At 50.5% G+C, this 19,902-nt stretch overlaps 5 protein-coding genes and 1 pseudogene across 5 annotated transcripts; 5 read left to right on the top strand and 1 right to left on the bottom strand.

The window, feature by feature from the left end:
* Nucleotides 1-327: 327 nt before the first annotated feature.
* Nucleotides 328-2,995, top strand: LOC6589457. The gene is made up of 4 exons (XM_002014835.2): nt 328-379; nt 433-1,111; nt 1,178-2,489; nt 2,869-2,995. The coding sequence occupies exons 1-4, from the start codon at nt 332-334 to the stop codon at nt 2,993-2,995; spliced, it is 2,166 nt and encodes a 721-aa protein (XP_002014871.2). The 5' UTR covers nt 328-331.
* A 1,430-nt stretch (nt 2,996-4,425) lies between these two features.
* LOC113565761 lies at nt 4,426-5,586 on the bottom strand (annotated as a pseudogene).
* A 1,867-nt stretch (nt 5,587-7,453) lies between these two features.
* On the top strand, nt 7,454-8,320 carry LOC6589458 (vesicle-associated membrane protein/synaptobrevin-binding protein). The gene is made up of 2 exons (XM_026988841.1): nt 7,454-8,073; nt 8,125-8,320. The coding sequence occupies exons 1-2, from the start codon at nt 7,524-7,526 to the stop codon at nt 8,211-8,213; spliced, it is 639 nt and encodes a 212-aa protein (XP_026844642.1). The 5' UTR covers nt 7,454-7,523; the 3' UTR covers nt 8,214-8,320.
* Nucleotides 8,321-9,400: 1,080 nt separating this feature from the next.
* LOC6589615 (dynein light chain roadblock-type 2) lies at nt 9,401-9,818 on the top strand. Its single transcript, XM_002014837.2, has one exon. The coding sequence runs from the start codon at nt 9,467-9,469 to the stop codon at nt 9,758-9,760; it is 294 nt and encodes a 97-aa protein (XP_002014873.1). The 5' UTR covers nt 9,401-9,466; the 3' UTR covers nt 9,761-9,818.
* Nucleotides 9,819-11,462: 1,644 nt separating this feature from the next.
* LOC6589616 (myosin-2 essential light chain) lies at nt 11,463-11,948 on the top strand. Its single transcript, XM_002014838.1, has one exon. The coding sequence runs from the start codon at nt 11,463-11,465 to the stop codon at nt 11,946-11,948; it is 486 nt and encodes a 161-aa protein (XP_002014874.1).
* Nucleotides 11,949-12,079: 131 nt separating this feature from the next.
* On the top strand, nt 12,080-13,169 carry LOC6589617. Its single transcript, XM_002014839.2, has 2 exons — nt 12,080-12,896; nt 12,953-13,169. The coding sequence occupies exons 1-2, from the start codon at nt 12,170-12,172 to the stop codon at nt 13,138-13,140; spliced, it is 915 nt and encodes a 304-aa protein (XP_002014875.1). The 5' UTR covers nt 12,080-12,169; the 3' UTR covers nt 13,141-13,169.
* Nucleotides 13,170-19,902: the final 6,733 nt, after the last annotated feature.

Raw genomic sequence — 19,902 nt, 5'->3', positions numbered from 1 at the left:
TCCGGGATCTCTCTCAATTTTGGGCGCACTTGTCCTGAGAGAAAGGAGAGAAAGAGAGGCAGCTCTGGCACTCCTTTTATCCCCTTGCAACCCTATGACCTATTTTGCCACATACGTTTTTCAAAAAACTTGCCTGTTTTCCAATACATAGTAGGCGGGATATTCGCAGTCACTTTCTTTTGTTTTCCCTAAAGCAAAAGTCTCACTTTATTCCTCAGTTGTAATTGTGCTTCATTCGAGAACAGTGAAGAAAATAGTGAAAATATCGTTTCGAAAATAGTTTCTAGCCTAGTTTCTAGCCTTTTTTTTTGTTTTCTTGCTTATTTTGAAAATGCAGTATTTGGCCGACGCAAACTTTCGCCAAAATTTGAATCCTCGCGTGAGTTTCAGTGGATTAAAGTCCGGGAAAAATACTTGTATTTGTGCTTTCAGATGTTCGGGCAGCGTCCGCCGTATTTTCCGGGCAGGGTCGGTGACCGCTCCGTGCCCAGCGTGGATGAGATTCTCGGGCGTGGAGAGGCCATGCCCGGCCGCTACTTGGTTGAACGTCCTCCACCATCGCCGCCGCAGAACTCCGCTTGGTCCTCGAGTCCACGTCGCACCGACCGCCGCGACGTGGACTTCGCCAAGGATGATGCCAGCTACATGTACGCCTTCCAAGCGAACCCGCCAGGATCCCCCACTGATCCCAGTCTCGGGGATTACTCGAAGGACCCTCCAAACTATGCGAACATATTCCGGGAAAACGTTGCAGGAGGCCCTTCCGAAGAAGGGTCTCCTACAGGTCGACGCCGCGGTGGATCCCCCGTTGCTCGACGTGGCAAAGGAGCTCCGATTGATGCTATTCCACGACTCTGTGGACCCCCCATGGGTCCTATTCCAGATCGCTGTGGACCCTCCATTGCTCGACGTCGCAATGGAGACCCTCTTTATGCTATTCCAGGACTCTGTGGTTCCCCCATGGGTCCTATTCCAGGTCGCTGTGGTTCCCCCATGGGTCCTATTCCGGGTCGCTGTGGTTCCCCCGACTATGCCAACATCTTTGGCCGAAACCCTCCTGGGGGACAGGCAATGTTCAGTGACAGGCGTGCTCTGCTCCTCAATCCATTCGGTAAATATTGCGGCTTTCCTTTGGCATTCTGCTCGCTTATCGTGGGGTTGATCCTTTCCTTTTCAGATCCACGTCCTTGTATCCCAAATTCGATACAAAGCCGTCGCCTTGGCCACTGGTCAAGCTTCGAGGATGGCAGCTCCGAAAATGGTCGTGGGAATCGAAGCTTCCCGAATTTCGATTGGAGCCGCAGCTCCCAGGACTTCCAGGGGAATCGCAGATTCCAGGTCTTCGAAGGGAATGGCAGCTCCCAGGACTTCCAGGGGAATCGCAGATTCCAGGCCTTCGAAGGGAATGGCAGCTCCCACAATTTCGAGGGGAATCGCAGCTCCCAATATCTGAACGACTTTGAGGATTACCGCAGTGACAACGATTCCGGGTTTATTGATGGTCGTCCCCGCTGTGATGCTGGACGTCGAAGCTTTGAGAACTTTGGCAACTTTGGTGGATCCAACGAGGCCAATGACGGACGAATCCAAGGGATCGGTGGCCACAGTTTCCAGCCACTCGAATCGTACCACCCGGAAATGGGGCGCAAACGCCGGGCGGAGGAGTTCGATAATTGGCAGCCGGAGAAGGAGAAGGAGAGGGTGAGGGTGAGAGGGAGGGGGAGGGGAAAGCGCCCGTGTCCGGAAAAGGCCGTCTTTCGCATTGGCGGCTTCAGGCTGGACAACGCCAGCCATTGCGGGGGACGCCGCAAGCTGCCGCAGCCGGAGGAGATGTCGCACGCCGTGCGCTTCTTCAAGCGATACCCCGTCTACCGGATCCGTGCGAAGAAGTCCCAGATGGCGGACTCGGTCAAGTACCACTTCATGGAGGAGGACGGGGCCCAGGACGACGACGATGCCTTCATCCGGCACACCATAGCCGAGGAGTGGGTGAAGGTCTACGCCGCGAGGAACTACCGCAGCTGGGCCAGTTGGTGGAGCGACTTCGAGGACTGCGGCCGGGCCATTGCCAAGGAGCTGGAGCGGTTCGATGGCTTCACGGTGAAGCGGAACTTCGAGCCGCCCGAGGGGCCCATCGACTCGGAGGCCTATCTCGGCATGGCCGTCGTCGCCCTCGAGGAGAACAACATCACGTATCTGAAGAACATGCGCTACCTCTACCGCCTGATCGACTTCAATGTCCTGCGGAACCTGAGCGCCAACGCCTCCGGCCATCTGCAGGACATCATACGCTCCATTCCGAACCACTTGTGGCGCTACAAGATGCGCTCCTTCGTCTTCCTCTGGTCCTGGTACCACAAGATGGCCAACAGCCAGACGCCCGACGGCCAGACGAACCACCAGGCCATCCTCCAGCTGTGGAACAACCCCGTGCTGCACTGGCTGGCCAAGCAGGCCTTCGACGAGACGGTGGCCATCAGCAAAATCGAGTACAAGGGCTTCAAGGCGGCTCAACTCCAGGGACCACGCAAGGGCCTGCTGCCCCTGCCCCAGCCCCAGTCCCAGCCCCAGGCCCAGCCCCAGGCCCAGGCCCACCCGGAGGACCAGTCCTGAATCTTTGCTTGTACTTTTGATACCCCTAGAATATATCGTATATAGATTAACCAATAAATGGGCACGAGCAAGGCCATCTTTTTGGCTCCCGCACAAAGTGGTTTAATTTCTTAGCCCCAAAGTGCACCTGAGACTGCGGGAAAAACCAAAGAAAAAAGGCAAATGAATAAACCAACAGCCAGCAGGCGAATGACGATACAAACCAAAGAGAAAGCAGACCAAAAAAAAAAGCGCTACTGCATATTAATCCGACAGAGTATTTCACTCAGAAGAGCCCTGGACCCGGACCCGGGCCCGGACCCGGGAGGAGGCCTTCCTGAGAAATGGGCCACCGCGAAAGACATTTATTGTATCCTTAGAGCGCCTGACAGACGCGTGCTGAGACGATGATGAATTTGCTGCCGCCAAAGCCGCACCACCATCCCGAAGATGACGATGACGATGACGGCAGCCGTTGACGGAGTGAAAAGGGAGGCCATCCAAGCGGCAGAAATGGCGACAGACAGCCACGGAGACAGACGGCAGGCTGGGGCAGGCACCAGCCCGAACAAGTGGCAACAAAAAATGCAAATAAAATGCCGGCTTATTGAGTCGCTGGTGGGTGCCACTCGCTGCGGGGGGTCTGGGGGGTCGACACTTTTTAGTTGATTGAAAAAGGTGATGTCAAGGCTTTCTTTTTACGCTTTGTTGACCTTTTTTTTCAGCTAAATATTATAGAAGTTTGCATTAGCTATTCCCAGGGATTAAAGTGGAACCAGGAAGCGGATGGCTGAGGGATAAACACGCCACGAGGGTGGAGTCTCCCAAACCGATTTTGAGTCGTGTGTTTGGGATGCCTTTCGCAGAACAGACCCCAAAACGGTCTCGGAATTTTCAGTTTTCGTTCGGCTTTTCATGTTTATGCCATAAAATCACTCAAAACACATATTTCTAGCAATTTTCTTACTTTTTCCCCTTTTGAAAGACCTACTTCCCTTGATGCTTTTATTTTCGATTTTTCGTCCTTTCAAAAGGACAGCCCACAAGCCAAAATGTTTTTTTTATAATTAGGACACTCTTATAGATTTTTGAGAATTTTTTCAGTGTCCTCTGGCCAGCACTGCCTATAGAAAATATTTTTCAAAGCGAGTCTCGCATTTTTGAACAACGCAAATTTGAGTTATTTCTATTAAATTTTGTTCCTTAATCTTTTTGCTTGAATATTGATATTCTTGTTTTTTAATTTATGCTAAATTGAATAGAGATTTGATGAAAATTCAAATTCAACTTTTTCTTTAAATTGTGCCTTAAAGTGAACAATTTTTGGTGTATTCAAGCGTCGGGGAGCCCCCTTTATATGTCTGTGTGAGATGCACAAGAACAAAGCGTATCGGCAGTCGTTGAGGGGAAATTCTAGGAGAAGCACAGAAGCGAGAGAGAGGATCTTCAGGATCTTCAGAGGCAACGAAGGCAACTACACAGTAGAGCAGTCCGTTACTCTTTCAAATCGTGTTTGACGAGAGCGAGGCCTGAGAGCGAGAGAGAATCAGAGTCTCAGAAGCGAGTGGCCCGATAGAGCGAGAGATGGAGAGGAAGATCAATAAGGAACTGCTCAGAAAGAGAGAGATAGAGCAATGGGTAAAAGAAGCTGGCTCAGATAGAGACGTTTATGTGCGAGCGTGGCCTGAGAGCGAGAGAGCATCGTCTCAGCCGCGAGTGGCGCGGTACAGAGAGAGCGAAATATAGAAGGAAGTTCAATAAGAAAGAGAGATGGCCTGGCATAGCAACAGTGCATACAAGAAGGTGCTTTAGAAAGGTCCAATAGACGCCCTTTTCTATTTATTGGTTGGCAAAAGGCCGATACTTTCAGTAGAATACTTTTAGTGGTAGCTCTATTTATGGTTCTTTGTACTTTAGATTCTTATTGGTCTGCCAGAAGATGGCTTTCCCTAGAGAAAGTAATCCGGACGGGGCTTGAACTTGGCCGGGCAGGCGCGAGACTTCTCCGGAGCCGGATGGAAGATCACAAAGTCGCGATTCAGCTGCTCGTCCAGCTTGAGAATGGAGGCCACGTTGCCGCAGCGATAGCAGTAGTTGGGGGCCGACCAGACGGTGAGGACGGACTGGTCGAAGTGCCACTTGTAGCCCTCCATGACCAGCTGATGGGCGCGGCAGATCATGTCGAGGCCGTTCGCGTGGTTGAACTCGACCACGACGTCGTGGCCGAAGAGGTAGCCGGCGCCGCGGGGCGAGACACTCCATCCGATCTGGTCCTCGGGATCGCTCCACAGGAGGTCGCACATGCTGCCGTCGTGGGGTATCTCCATTTTGCGATCGATCGACCGCAGCTGATCGAGGGTCGTGATGGAGGGCGACAGACCGCCGTGGATGCAGAATATCTTGCCGTCGATGAGGGCCGACAGGCTGAGGTAGTCGAAGACGTCCGTGCAGCAGCGCCACACGGACGCGGAGCCGTACTTCTGCAGGCACTCGTCGTAGAACCCGTAGACCTCCGAGATCTGGCGACTCTCGTGGTTGCCGCGTATCAGAGTGATGCGATCCGGATAGCGCACCTTGAGGGCCAGCAGCAGCTGGATGGTCTCCACGCTGTGGTAGCCCCGGTCGACAAAGTCGCCCAGGAACAGATAGTTCTTGGCGGGCACATCGCCGCCCACGCGGAACAGCTCCATCACGTCGTAGAACTGGCCGTGCACGTCGCCGGCCACAGCCACCGGCGTGTCCACTTGCTGCACGTTCGACTCCTCGACGAGTATCTCGCGCGCCTGGCGGCACAGGGCCCGCACCTCTCTCTCCTTGAGGCATTCGCAGCGCTTCAGCTGGTCGATCTGGCGATCCAAGTCGGACACGGCGGACATTGTATTGTCGTCTGCAGTGGCAGAGGGGATTGAAGTCAAGAATGGCGTGGAAATGTGGTGTGTCTTACCGGAGTAACTGTTAACTGATTCCAGTGGTTGCTCGTAGCTATTTTTCCGCACAATTCGTTTGATTTTCTTCAATTGTTTCACCTCGTGGGTTAATCCGCGTGCATCAAGTATCGTCTAGCGAGTATCGTGCATCGTGTATCGTGTAGCGAGTATCGTGTATCGTGTAGCGAGTATCGTGTATCGAGTAACGAGTATCGAGTACCTTCTGTGCTCTCGATCACCCACCACACTACGAAAGCGTCCCACGATGGGCTACCAGTTTGAGTACCCCAGGGACTTTGGCTCTGGCTCTGACTCTGGCGTTCGGCTACTGAGAGAGCGCAGAGAGAGCGCATCTTTGCATGTATTGGTAAACACGCCGTATCCCAGCAAACCACGAAACGTGCCGCCTTTGGCGATAGTTCCGCAAAATACTCGCAAACGAGCTCAAAAGCGAGCAAAAATGAGTCGGGCTACGGGCTGGAAAAAAAGTATTTGTTTTGATCAAAAGCGACTCCAAAAATGATATCGCAAAAGGCTCGCTAAAGATCCGTTTTTGAGCTATCGAAAATGAAACTTTCACTGCCACAAGCCGAACGACTAGTGATTAATTTTCTTATCGTTTTCGGATCCTAATACGATAGTTTTACACGTCTGAGTTTCGCTTAACTTTCGTTTATGAAGTATCTATCACATTTCTTTCATATGCGAGTCCCAAAGCGAGCGTTTTGTCGGTTAAAGTCTCGCCTTGGTGGGCCTTTGGTTTGCTGGGATATTTCCACAAAAATATGTATGTGTTTGTGTGCGTTTTCTTCGTTTTCAGAGATCTGATGCTGTTTTCTGCACATTTGAATGTATTGCCATTCGCGGAATGAATGATGGAATGCATTTAACCCAAAAGATATTTCGATAGCGGATGCACATCATTTGCGTCAGTCGCCGGATGACGTCCTTTAAAGCCCCCATCCCCTGAAAAGGAGGTGTCGGCAGCAGATACCGATACTTCCACACGCGGCAGATAGCACTCCTCCTCCTCCTCCTCCTCCTCCTCCTCGTCGTGCTTACGCATTCATCAAAACCCCAGAGGCCCAGAGGCTGCCACATGAGGCTGAGACCAGAGTCAGGGCTATAATATTTAATTTAAAATTGTATCCCCAGGCATTTGGCGGAGTCAAGCGAGCGGCAAATGAAAAACTGTCACACTTTACCAGCTTCTGCCTGCCCCAGTGGCAGTGGCTTATAAACTGTCTCTCCGTCTGTCTGTAACCCGAGAAAAAACCTCTCCCAAAGTCGCTCTAAATCAAATTTTGTGGATTTGTGGATCCCCAGGAAGGGGGCAGGCCCCTCTCCGCAGAGCCCTTGAAGGTGTGCCACACTTGGAGATACACTTGTCCTCATGTCTTCTAGTCCTTGGCTGTAATTAATGCAAATTCAATTAAGAACAAAGCACAGAGGGCGGTCACGTGCTGCTCAATCATAATTTAAAATTTTGGAGACCCAAAACAGCGTTAGACAATGTAATTAGGAGCCTGTGTGTGGTGCTCCTTAGCTAATTGAAAATTAAATCAGTTGCCCATAATTCATTTACCCGAATTTTCCAGCTTAAACGAGAGCCAAGGCCCGCCCCCCGCCCCGCCACGCCCACCGCGTTGATATCATTATCGCCTTCTCGAATTGATGAAATATTTGCCGTTATTCCGATGTGCAAATATGGCCAATGATTCCACTGATTAATAAATTATTCTTTATTAAACAGCGCCAGGCGACAAAGCACTGGAAATCCGACACACGAGAAAAAATATCAATTAATTTGCAATTAATCACAGAATCAGGGATTCATTACACGAGTCAAAAATAACATTGACATCGGCTATAAAGTTCAATCAAAGAAAACATAGCTTTAAATTTCGTAGAGGCGGGCAATATTTTCGAGTAAATTTCAGTTCTCGTAGAGAACACAACCAGGAAACATCCGTTTCGAGCAGAACACAAAGAGAGAGCAACGAGATGGAGCCATTAGTCACCATTCCACAGATTCTGGTCTTCAATGCCCCGTACAATCGCCTCCAGAGCCAGGAGATGACGCTGATCAACAACACGGAGCAGGTGCTGATGTTCAAGCTGAAGACGAACAACGCCCAGCACTACATCGTGAAGCCCACCGTCGGCCTGGTGGAGCCCTACAGCACCTCGAAGGTCCTCATCAGCCTGTGCCGCTTCGACTTCCAGCCGCGGACTTGCTATCAGCATCGGTTCATCGTCGAGTCCTTCTACATCCCGGTCGAGGGCCTTCAACAGTGCGATCGCGAGGCCCCCAAGGCCTTCTTCAAGCGGACTCCCCGCTCAGATATGGGCGTGGTCCGTATACGCGTTCGCCTGGAGGCCACTCCAGCGTTGCCACAGAAAGAGCGACTAGCAGATGTCCCAGCCCAAGCCGTGGCGGAGCCGCTCCTGGACAAGCAGCCTGCTCTGGAGGAGCCGCAGAAGGCAAAGCGCCTCCGCGGGCCACGTTCTTGGTTCTTGTGGACTCTTTTAATTCTGGCTTTTGTCGTGGCAGGTGAGAGGTTGCTTCTTTAATCCCCAGCAGAGGCTTCAGCGTTCCCCTCAGTTCTTTTTATAGGCATCTTCCGCAACGAGGACACTTCCAAGGACTCGTCTCACAGCCCCGTCTTGGATAATGGGAATCTCTCGATTTAGGGGAAGCTCGGACTTGCTTCAGATATTTGGATTTCATTAATTTGTTGCTTTTACATGCTAAATCATTGTTTTAAAATGTCATAAATTAAAGGGCAAAAGACATCGAAAAAAAGCTAACATTTTGTGTAGAAAACTCGACAATCGTTGCCGGGGGGGAGGGACAAAGGCCTCCTCTCTCAGGGAAGTCCGCGGCAGGGCTTAGAGGGAGGCCACCCCCCCGTGCCCCCATAATTTGTATTTCTTTGTAGGTATTTTTCCATAAATATTAAAACTACATTGCATTCCACACAAATCAAATAGTCGAAAAATGCCAGCACACCGGAGTGCCAAAAAGTGTAACCCGATGTTTTTTTTTTTTCTGTTTTTCTGTTGCATAAATTGCCAGAACATTTGTAAATATTTTAGTTTCGTGTTCGAGGAATCCTCTGGCACTCCAGCGAATAAAACACAATATTTATTCAGCAAATATGCCATAGAATTTATATCACTTTCCAGGCCCACTCCAGGCCCCCTCCAGCCCCCCCTCAACCGCCCCCCGACGCACAACAAAGTTGGAGACTATTTTCCACATTTTTGAGAGGCATTTTCGAGCACTGGCTGACAAATTGCATTTGAGGTTTTTTCACCTGGACATTAAATAAATTATCAAATGAATTGGGGAAACGAGACCCAGCCCCAAGGGGGGGGTGAGGCGGAGGCATATGGAGGAGTCCTTTGCTGCCTGCTGTCTGCCGGCTGTCTGCTCGTTTGAGTAATTTCATTATGAGTTTTAAGACTTTTAATTAATTGAAAAGTGAACAATTTTACACTCTTTTCATAACAAGCTACCGACCCGATGGGCTGCCGCCGGTCCGAGTCCGGCTTCGAGTCCGGCTTCGAGTCCGGAAGAGTGGCATAATTTCCGCACAAAACTTGATGCAAACATTTCATCTGCGATTCCGAGAGCCCCGCCTCCCGGCATTCAATTAATTTCCCAAAACGAAACGAAAGGAAGGGAAGGGAAACTTTTGCCAGACGGACGGACGGACAGACAGACAGACATCCGGGATTGTTACGAACTTCGATGCTTATTTACGGCAACAACAAAAGTACGTAGTGGGCCTTGAAATGTCACTCACTGCCCCCCCCCCCCCCCCCCCACTCACTGGCAGGGCCGTTTCCCCAGTATATTTCCGACTCCGAGTCTAAACACAACAAATCGAATATAATTCTCTCGACAAAAACACAGCAGAAAAGCAGCGAAGCCCCGTAAAATGTCCGCCGAAGTGGAGGAGATGCTGAAGCGCTTCCAGGCCCTGAAGAACGTGGTGGGCATCATCGTGATCGACAACGACGGCATACCCATCAAGACCACGCTGGACAACACCCTGTCCGTGCACTATGCGGCCACCATGCAGACCCTCCGGGAGAAGGCCCGCCAGGTGGTCCTCGATCTGGACGGCACCAACGAGTTCACCGCCCTGCGGATGCGCACCCTCTACCACGAGGTGATGCTCTGCCCCAAGGACGACTACTTTATCGTCGTCATACAGAAGCCTTGCGAATAGCAAGCCCAAAAAATAGCAAAAAAAAACTCAGTGAAAATCCAAAAAAAATAAATTTACGTTCCTGAATAAAAGAAAAAATAAAACCATTTGGCTTTAAAGAAATTAAAGAAATTTTATTAACATGTTCGGGCAGATGGGAGGGGGGTTGTGGGCGTGTGGGCGTGTGGGCGTGTCTGTAGGGCTCCTCCTCGTCATCGCATTTCAGCGGCATTAATGCCATTCGGCTGCAAATTATTTGCATTGGGAATTGGAATTGAATTGAATTGAAATGCCATTTGTGTGTGGTGCCTGAACCCACAGCCTCGGCTCCTCCATGGAGCCCACAGCCTGGAACTCATTTACAATAAATGAAGACTGACTCACGGAGGCAGCCACCAGCAGCCACCGGCAGCCACGAAACAAATGAACGTGTTTTTTGCTGGTTTTTTGCCCTTCCAGAAGCACACACGGAGGCCCCAGCCACTGTCGAGGGTTTTTGCTATTTTTCATTTAATTAAATATTTAACATGCAAAGTGCATTATGAGGCAGGAGGCGCCATCCCCTGGCAGGCACATCCACCGCAGACGATAACTGAGTAAAGTGTGTCGCAAATGGCACACAGGACGATGGCCGGGACTCACCCATCGATGGCCATCCGTCTGGTCCCTCCCCCTCCACCCCCCCCGCCCCCCTGGTGGCTCGTGATAATTCCATAAACATCAAATTGCATGAAGTGCGCTCAAGCAGAGTGCAAACTGGTTGCAAAATCAGTCACACAGGAGCCGGGACCCATGCAGGACCCATCCTGTGGTCATTGGCAGGACCTGGTCTTGGTCCTGCACCTCGTTGATTTGTCAGTCATGCCTGAGCGAATCTTCCAGCCATTCGCCTGCTCCAATCTGCAGGCTTGAAGGAGTTGCCTCGACTTTGGTTTGTGGGTAAAACGGAGGGCAAAACCAGGCAGTTTCTATATAAAGAGGGCTGGGGAGTCTCTTGGTCTTTGAAGGCCTATTTAAACATTTAAACAGGGCCTATATGTTTTGACACGAATAAAAACTCAAACAATTCCCTGTTTAGGCCTTCAATTGTTTTGATTATCGTCAATAGATTAGACGCCCCTCCATTCTTGCCTTAAAATTTGAATAATAATTTATTTTATTTTTAAAGAATTCACAAAAAAGTTGATGCGCAAAAACCTTGGTTTTTTAATGATTCTTCAAGTGGAGAAATTTAGCAAAATTATGTATTAGGTATCTGGAAAAGGAACTAATTTTTTGAAGGACATTTTTGTATCTTCCTGTGGGGCAGCTCTGAAGGAGTGGTGGGGGCCAGTCTAAGCCTAATTCTGCATCTGGAAAGCCTTCGAGACGGGTCCTTAGAGTGAAGTGAAGCTTCTATGGCACAAATCTCTTCCATTTCTCTTCCATTTCTCTCCCATTCCATACGGCTGTTATGTCGCCTCAAAGTACGATTTTGTGCAGACAAAAGATACATCTTCAGGGCTACAAAAGCTACCTGACGCTGTCTTGGATTTCCACTCAAAAAGTGTCCAGGGAAAACGCTTGAAGCCTCCCCAAGAAGAACACACAAATTTGTGTATCAATCAATCGTTTTTTTCCACTCAAAAAAACTTTGTTTCTCTGCCACAAAAATTCTGGACACAAAACCTACAAAAAGTCCATATATATATATTTTCTATACCCCCATTGAGGCCACCTTTTCATGCCACAAGAGACCAAGCCAAAGTCGAGCCCCGAAGGCCACCTGCCGGGGCTGCAGCAGGCCTTCCGGCACTACGAGCTGCACGGCGACGGCAAGATATCCGTGCTCCTTCTGGGGGACTGCCTGCGGGCGATGGGGGCCAATCCGCCGGAGTCGCTGGTGCAGCGGCACGTCCGCAAGCTGCAGGCGGCGTCCATCGAGCGGCTGTCCTTCGAGCTGGTGCTCGGCATCTACTTCGGGCTGGGCGAGAACTCGGGCATCGTGGACCCCGGCCAGGCCAGGGGCAAGGCCGAGGAGTACATCTGCAGCCTGCGGCTCCTGGACGAGCAGGGCACGGGCTTCCTGCCCGCCGAGAGACTGCGCCGCCTGCTCACCGAATGCGGCGAGCCCCTGTCCGAGGAGGAGATGGCGGGGCTCCTCAAGGACCGGGTCAACGATCAGGGCCTGGTCAACTATGTGGATCTGATGCATGCCATTCTGTCCTAGGAAAAGCCCGAAAGTAGAGCTCTAATAAATGTCTTTGTTCTTTGACCCATGAGGGGCTTCTCATTTGGGGGGCTTTGGGAGGGGAGAGGGGGGCCTGGCCTTTTCAGTCAGACGGGGCACGGGGTACGAGCTGCCTGTCGAACAAAATTTGAGCCAAAATTTGCCGATTCGCTACCAAATCCGATTCCGATTCCACTTCGGGGGGGAAATTCTCAGTTCTCATGGCTAACGCGGGCAATAATCCATCGCTTAAGGACGAGGCATGTGGCGTCTACGACCTTCTGTCGGCGTCTCCGACGTGCCTGAAATTCTGCTCTCCCGCCAATCGGAGCCAGAAGCGGACTCTGACCCTCCTGAACACCTTTCAGCAGCCGGTGATCTTCAAGATGAAGACGAATGCCGCCGACCAGTACCACGTGACGCCCTTCTTCGGCCGGATCGAGCCGTTCAGCTGCCTGGAGGTGGTCGTCCGGCTGAACGGCGCCGAGCCGAAGGCCGACTGCCAGTTTCCGCATCACTTCAGCGTCTACTCGACCATCGCCCCCGCCGCCGGGGTCCAGGGGAACAAACAGTCCATCCTGGCCATCTTCAAGGACATTCCCGTCGCCAGGCTGGCCGTGGTGCGCATCAACGTCGAGTACGAGGCCGAGCCGGCGGTGGCGCCGGCGCCGGCGCCGGCCAATCCGCTGCGGACGGCCGCCGTGTCGGAGATCCGCAGTGCCGCCGAGCGGATGATCGCCAGCCAGGTGGTCTCCTGCGTGTCGAGCGGCAGGTACAGTGCCTCCAATGCGGCCAGTGCCGCCAACCAGAGCATCGCTCCGTGCCCCACCTGTGACCCCCTGGACTCGCCGCCGCTGAACCTTGAGACGAGCGTCCGTGTGTCCCTGAACGACATCGCCATTCCCTCGGTCCTCCAGATGGTCATTGTGGGCGCAGCCCTGGCGGGAGGTAAGCACTGCCTCGCCTCCTCCTCCGTTCAACCGCCTGACTCTCCTCCCCTCTAGTGCTCTTCCTCATCGCCATGGATCCCAAGAAACTGGACGGGGTCTTCAAGATGCTCCTCGGCTGCCTGAACCTGGACTCTTCGGAGATCATTCAATGCGGCAAATCGGATAACACTTCTCCTGCTTCTGCCTATGCTTCTGGCCCTTCAGCCACCTGCAACATGCCGGATTGTTGTCAGGGCGATTGACGCAATAATCACACCTCAAATTCAATGTACTCCCCCAGCCCTTGGGCCTGTCTGTCTTTTTCTTCTCCCGCCGCCCGCCCTTGGGGTCGGCTCTGGCTCCATTTGGCCTGAAAGCGGAGGCCCTGGCCTTTGGCTAATTGGCGGTCGCAGTTCATTAGCGTGTGCCTCCCCCCGCTGGTTAGGCAACAAAGGGGATGAGGTGGGGGTGGGATAGGACCTGGATGGGGGGTGCATTGGAGCTGGCTTGGAGTGCACTAGCCACCCAATTGCAATTTACCTGATCAAATGCCTTATGGCTTCATATTTGAGGGGATTCTCCAATGGTTTCAATCCTTAAATACGCACCCCACCGCTATAATGTTTATGCCTACAGGATAGACGTTGAAGCCTTTATTTTGGTGGGCTAATCCCAACCAAACGATGATCCTAGCCCTAGAAAACACGACGAGCAACAATGATACGATCCCTAGATCCCATTCCTAGAAAAACGACGACGAAAAGAAGGCAAACCACAACGGAAACGCGAGAGTGGGAGAAAATACGTCTTTAAACCACATTCCTTGAACATTGACTGAAAAATTAGCTACTAAACCTTAAATAAATGTAAGATCTATAACAAAGTATCGCTTAGATCGAAAAAGAGTGCAAAGTACGAGATTATTGAGTCTTTTCTCGCGACTTTTGATCAATTTTTTGGCTTCTGCTTCCAAAAACCGACTGTCATATCGATAGCCCCCTATCGGTTAGGCCTTTCAAATATCTGTTAGGCCTTATCGATAGTTATGTTAAGTGCAAATGTTAATCCCTTTACATAAATAAAGAACCCCCCCGCCATATATTATTCTGAAATATTGGACCCTCAAATGGGTTAAGGCTTGAGAGACATCCCAGAGGCCTTGGCTCTCCTTTCTCTACGCTAGAATCTCCCCTGCCTCTCGCTCTTTCTCCTTCTAGTTTCTGCCACTCTATAGACCCTGTTACTCCCTCTCCAAAACCGCCATGATTCTCTGTAAAGCGAGCAGACAAGTCTGCCAACAATTCCGACTAATCTGGGCTTATAAAACTTTTGCCGAAAGCCTCCCCCCTCCCCTGGGGGACAAACCGAGCAGCAAATGAGCAGAGTCCTGTCACCGTCCCTGTATCGAAATGCCAGGGCCATAAATTAGCATCATTTAAGTGGGCGCTCGCCCATCGAGGGCCTCCAAGGACCGAGCAGAAGGGGGAGGAGGCGTGTAATCCTTTCAGCGATTAATTGCAGGCAGTCCCTGGGGTAGGGGGGGACATTGGGGGTAACGTGAATACAAATAGCTAATCAGACGAGAGCCTCTGACAGATGTCATATGGGAGGGAGATCCCCAAAACTCAATCAAGAACACGATAAAGCCTTCCACATACAATTCTGTGCCACAATGAAGTGCAGAGGGGGGACTCTGGTTAAAGCCCCCGCTTGGGGGGTAACCTTGGGCTCCCGTTTGGCCTCTTTTCCGCTTTCCTTCTGGCGCTGATGCCATAAATCGTTTTTATGGCTTTCCATTACGTTGGGCAGCGGCGGAACAGTGCCAGCCTTGCACTCGTAACCCATTTTCCATTTTCCATTTTCCAGTACGCACCGCATAGTACTTTTTTTTGCGTGTCGCACTAGGCCACACACTTTTGTGCAGCCTGTCACCAATCGGTGACTTATGGCAGTCTCCCCCATTGGCAGGGGGGAGGGGGCGAGGGGGCGGTGGGGGGGTGCAGTCAACTGAATAAACAAAGGAAAAGGTTAAGGAAAAGGAAAAGTCTCAGGGAAATGCATTCAGCAAGGCCGATGCGTGCCAAGGGATTGCCTCCTTTCCCGGACTCGGACTCGGCCTCAGCAAGGATCAGAGAGAGAGAGAGAGACAGAGGGGGTGGAGAGAGGGAGAGGGGGCTGCACTCTGTTCACCTTGACTCTTCCTTCGCCCCCTCCCGGGCCTCCCCTTTCCCCGTTTGTTTGGCTTTGTTGTTGCCTGTTGCCCCTTTAACATTTTTAATGAGTTGCAAGCCAGAGACGAGGGGCGCTGCTGGCTGCACCCTCTCAAAAGCGGTCAAAGTGCAGCGGGGGGGCACGCAAATATATGCAACATTCGGTGGATCAAAGCTTTGAGCGTTTCCTTTATGCCCGAGTGTCTGCAGGGAAACTTTTATTCCGTTTTCCAGGAATTTATTCAAATAAAATAACATTTAATGCATTTTAATATTTAAATGTTTCTGCGATATCCAACAATTGCGTTTCTTTTTAGCCATCATTTGTACTTCACAGACACATTAAATATTATATTACTTCCAATAAATGTATATGTAGATATCAATATAAAAAGCAGTCAAATTTCCCTTAAGGGAGGACAAAAAATTTAGGAAAATTATCTTATCCGTTTCGCATTTTGTGTACCCTCTCAAGCAATCAATTTTTAATCAACTTTTAATGAAAATCCTCTGCAAACTCGGTCATAGAAAAGGGCGATAAATCATTGCGATGTATTCGTCTTTCATTTAAAAGTCCATCGGATGTATAAACGTTAATTATTTGTTTCCAAAAATTCCTCCATTCCTAAAGAGAGTCCCCCTTTTCACATAAACATAGATACGAGACATATTTAACATGCATTTCATTGGTATTCCCAGAAAAAAGCACTGAGCCCCGCAAAGTTACACTTGGATTTAAATAGATTTACTTACGAGGCAGATAAATAGGTAGATAGATAGATGGATAGATAGATAGATATATGGATAGAAATATGGATAAATAGATAGAAAGAAAGATACATATATAGACAGATAGATAGATTTACACCTAAATTGATGCCATTCTATTTTCCGCGAGAGAAGGGAAAATATTAAAATGGAAAACATGACTATAAAATCAATTTATCGAAATATATTTTAAGTTTAAAACAAATATTGTTGAGCCACAGAACCTCGTCCAGAGGCGTAACTCAAATAATCACAGCAACAAAAAGGTGTCGATAAAGTACTCCAGTTGTTGTTTTTGCTTCGATTTGTAATGCTAGGGAGGCGGGGCCACTGCGGCAGACGACGGAACTTCTACCTGTGATGACGATCGGTCTCGTCGGGTTTTATGCTCTGCCGACGAGCCTCCCTCGCAGCTCTCGCCGCTGACGAACGAGAAAAACAGAGGGATGCAGCGATTACAATCGTAGGAAGCAATAAAAACAACAACAAGCTGCGCTGCGCTTGGAGATCTTTTCTCTGTAATATGTAGTTGTTGTGCTGCCATGGCATGCGCTTAGCGGAACAAATATATTTTAATGAAATATTTTTGCCTAGAAATTTATTTTAAATTGTTTTCTATTTCATTTAAATATGGCTCGTAATAAAAACACTTTTTAATGTGAATTCCATTCAAGTTCCAACCTTATTGCTCCTTTTCTCTCAGTGTATGCACTCGTAGTACCTGGCTCAATGATTGATTATTTTATAGTAGGATTTTATTCGCCTCGAACCACTCTCCGTAATAGTTTTAATCTCAATTCGGGATTTACAATATATAAAATGCACCACGCCCCACGCCCCCCCCCCCGGAAAGGGCATACAAAATGCAAAAAATTATGGCTTCCCATTTGGGGAAAGTGAATGAAAGTGTTAATTTAAATAGCACTCTGGAAATTTACATTCCGTCCCCCCCCCCCACACGACGGAATGCGCTTCGAGTGGCGTGCATTTGTAAAAGGATATTTTGTCCGCAGACCAATGCAAATTACTGCACTTAAAAGGGGCCAGAAAAACGGATAAAAAAGGGAAGGAAAATGGGTGGAAAGGGGGGGGGGGGGGGGGAATCACTTCACTGTGAAGTGACTGGCAGGGCAGGGGCTTGGCTCACGCATTGCTAAATATTAAAGTGGCAATGAATACAAAATTGTCTCGTCAAAGGCCTGACAATCGTTTCTGCCGCCAGAAGTGCTTGCCGGGTAACCGCAGGACAATGGCAGGGACCAGCCAGGGACCAGCCAGGGAGCAGCCAGGGACCAACCAGGGACCAACCAGGGAGCAGCCAGGGACCAGCCAGGGACCAGCCAGGGACCATCCTGTGACCAACCAGGGCCCATCCTCTGACCCAATTGCAGAATTGATTGAGTAACCATTTAAAGGGGGACCCTCAGAGCACTCAACTTTCGACGACCCAAGTGATTCTTAGTAAGTTAATTGGATCAACTAAAGTTGTTTGTGCCTCGCTCCTAATATGGAAATTTATGGCTAGAAAAGTTGTGCGCAAGTGGGGGGAGGGGGAGGGAAAAGTTTTCCCCAGCCAACAGCTGGTGCCGCCAACCAGAAGTTGGCTCCACTCCAACTCCAAGTTCAATGGCTCTCTCCTCCCGCTCCTCCCCTCTCCGGGCTTTAATAAGCTGGCCAATTAGTCGAGTCGAGTCCATGGGCCATCTTTAAGAAAGATTCGTGTCAAGTGCCACTCCAAGCGGCGCAAAAAACTAGAATTATAGAGACAGCCAGAGGCTCGAAGGACGGCCGCCAAGTGGCCTTCAAGTGGCGCCTGCAGTTGGGGCCAAGGCCAAATCAAATATTTGACAGCTGTCCAAAAAAAAATGGCCACCGAGGAGCAGGTCCTTCCCAGTCTACGATGGAAATGTTTGGCCCGAAAATTAAACGACAAATTCAATGGATTCCCCACCACCACCCCCCTCTACTCCCCCCCCGCTATGCTGGAAATAATTCTATTGTAATATTTTGAGTCCCGTTGAAGTCCTTGTTAATGGCATTTGCTCTGAGAAGCCGAGTTTTTGGCTCAATTATAAAAATGAGTTTGCTAAATTGTTGTACAGCTTTGGCTGTGGCAGCCCCAAGAAACTGCACAAGTGGAAACATTTTGGTGGCAAGAACAGACCTTAATGACATTTTAATTTATGCTTTTCTGCAGGAAATACGCACCCAAAATATTGGTGGCTACAAAAACGATTCGGGCTGGGGGGAAATGGCAGGAAAGCCAGTCGAATTTATGGGGAAATCCAAAGCTTAGCATTTAAGCGGCTTACGGGGCGCCCTAAGCCCTTGGCCAAGGTGTCGGACAGCAGATCAAATTGAGCCACAGAACGTCAACAATCGGACTGGTAAGACGGCCAAGAGCCGAACGGGAAAGAAAATCCAGTCCAGGGCAAGGCGAGGCTTTGGATGCTCTACTAAAGAGACTTTTCGGAAGGGGGGAGTGGGTGGAAATGTAACACAAATAAAGGCCCATGCAGGCCATCTTTCCAGGCCAAAACAGGGAGCTCAAAGGCCTGCCTGTCTCCCCCTACTTTCACTCATTGTAGATCGAAATATAGCCCTTACTCTAGCACTCTTTATCGCGCTCTGAGGCCTTCCAAGCCTCCTCTATACCCTCTTCTAGAGCCCAATCGTCGTCAGATGTCACAAGGAATCGATGGAACCATTTCAAGAGCTAATAAGCCAGGGATACGCCCATGTGCACGCCCCCTGTTTGGACTGGATCGGATTGGGTTGCTGGGCTCCTGGACTCTCGATTCTCGGCTCTGGAAAGTTCATTAAGCTTCTGTAAGTTAATTAAAACGCAAACAGGCAAATGGCAAATGATCAAAGTGCCAAAGACAGCGGCGGAGGAGAGGGCAGAGGACTGGGCAGAGGAGTGGGCAGAGGAGTGGGCAGAGGAGTGGGCAGAGGAGTGGGCAGAGGGGCAGAGGAGAGGGCAAAGGACTGGGCAGAGGACTGGGCAGAGGAGTGGGCAGAGGGGCAGAGGAGAAAGCAAAGCAAAGGTGGGTCACTGGGTGGCACGAAGCAACGCTGGAGCGAAGGCAGGCAGTGTGGCATAATGGCAAATCACTTTGCACCGCAAACAGAGTCCACTGCCACTCCAGTGTGGCACCGACCCCGCCTGCCACATCCACTTGCCGTTACAGCTGCAACATGTGTCAACTGGGGTGCGGGGCAGCGGGGCAGCGGGGCAGCCGGGGTGCGGGGTGCGGGCTGTGGATGATGCCCCGTGCGGTCTCTGGGATGCGTGGAGTGTAATGGACACGAGTGGGGGTGGCAGCTCGGTTGGGGCTTTGTTGTTGCCCCATTTATTGAGGCACATCAATTCGGAAGCCCCCCTCCCCGCCCCCCTCTACAAATTTCGGCAAACACGAGTGCAAAAGGTCAACAGCTGTCCGTTACATCGCGACTCTTCATCGCGGCGCAGGGATATTAATCTTGGAATGCAATTGCCACGCCCCCCCCCCCAGGCCCCCAGGAGGGCAATTGACAGGGACTGGGCTCCACTGGGTCTCGTCTGGGGGTCTCTGCCCTTTTCCCTCTCCCCCTTGGCTGTAATTAAAAATACAAACTATGTAAATTACGTTTTTGGCTAAAGTTTATTGTGTGTCCCCCGAAGGGGGCGGGGCACGGGGCACGGGGCAGGAGGTGCACCTTTTGTGGGCGCCCACAAATGTTGACTCTTGAATAAATTATAATTATTAAGTGCAGCACGGTCTCGGCTTTTGCTTTACTTCCTTGTGCCTCACCTTCTTGGGTGCCCCATTGTGGGGCATGCAACTGGCAACAATCTCCGCGTCAAGGCAAATGCTTAAACAGTCCCAAATTTACTGGAGAAATCAGAGAAAACCTTCAACAAAAACGGCACACAACTCGCACCTCCATTAAACCGAGAATTTAAGGCACAAGGAACCCCTTATGGAGGCCCTTTAAGCCCTTTAAGGCCGACCAAGAGCCCGTGCAGGGTTCCAGGGCCAGGACCACGGGTTGGGGCCACAAGAA

This window comes from Drosophila persimilis, unplaced genomic scaffold (assembly GCF_003286085.1).
Source record: "Drosophila persimilis strain 14011-0111.01,24,50 unplaced genomic scaffold, DperRS2 tig00000191-arrow-pilon, whole genome shotgun sequence".
NCBI lineage: Eukaryota > Metazoa > Arthropoda > Insecta > Diptera > Drosophilidae > Drosophila > Drosophila persimilis.
This window is presented reverse-complemented; position numbering and strand designations above follow the sequence as displayed.

What these genes read in the sequence shown, in the direction of transcription:
- LOC6589617 (XM_002014839.2), top strand. Translation starts at nt 12,170, where the DNA reads ATGGCTAACGCGGGCAATAATCCATCGCTTAAGGACGAGGCATGTGGC. An exon ending in GGGCGCAGCCCTGGCGGGAG is followed by an intron (nt 12,897 to 12,952) that starts GTAAGCACTGCC and finishes CCTCCCCTCTAG; the next exon opens with TGCTCTTCCTCATCGCCATG.
- LOC6589616 (XM_002014838.1), top strand. Translation starts at nt 11,463, where the DNA reads ATGCCACAAGAGACCAAGCCAAAGTCGAGCCCCGAAGGCCACCTGCCG.
- LOC6589615 (XM_002014837.2), top strand. Translation starts at nt 9,467, where the DNA reads ATGTCCGCCGAAGTGGAGGAGATGCTGAAGCGCTTCCAGGCCCTGAAG.
- LOC6589457 (XM_002014835.2), top strand. Translation starts at nt 332, where the DNA reads ATGCAGTATTTGGCCGACGCAAACTTTCGCCAAAATTTGAATCCTCGC. An exon ending in TCTGCTCCTCAATCCATTCG is followed by an intron (nt 1,112 to 1,177) that starts GTAAATATTGCG and finishes TTTCCTTTTCAG; the next exon opens with ATCCACGTCCTTGTATCCCA. An exon ending in GTGGCCATCAGCAAAATCGA is followed by an intron (nt 2,490 to 2,868) that starts GTACAAGGGCTT and finishes TTAATCCGACAG; the next exon opens with AGTATTTCACTCAGAAGAGC.
- LOC6589458 (XM_026988841.1), top strand. Translation starts at nt 7,524, where the DNA reads ATGGAGCCATTAGTCACCATTCCACAGATTCTGGTCTTCAATGCCCCG. An exon ending in TCTGGCTTTTGTCGTGGCAG is followed by an intron (nt 8,074 to 8,124) that starts GTGAGAGGTTGC and finishes CGTTCCCCTCAG; the next exon opens with TTCTTTTTATAGGCATCTTC.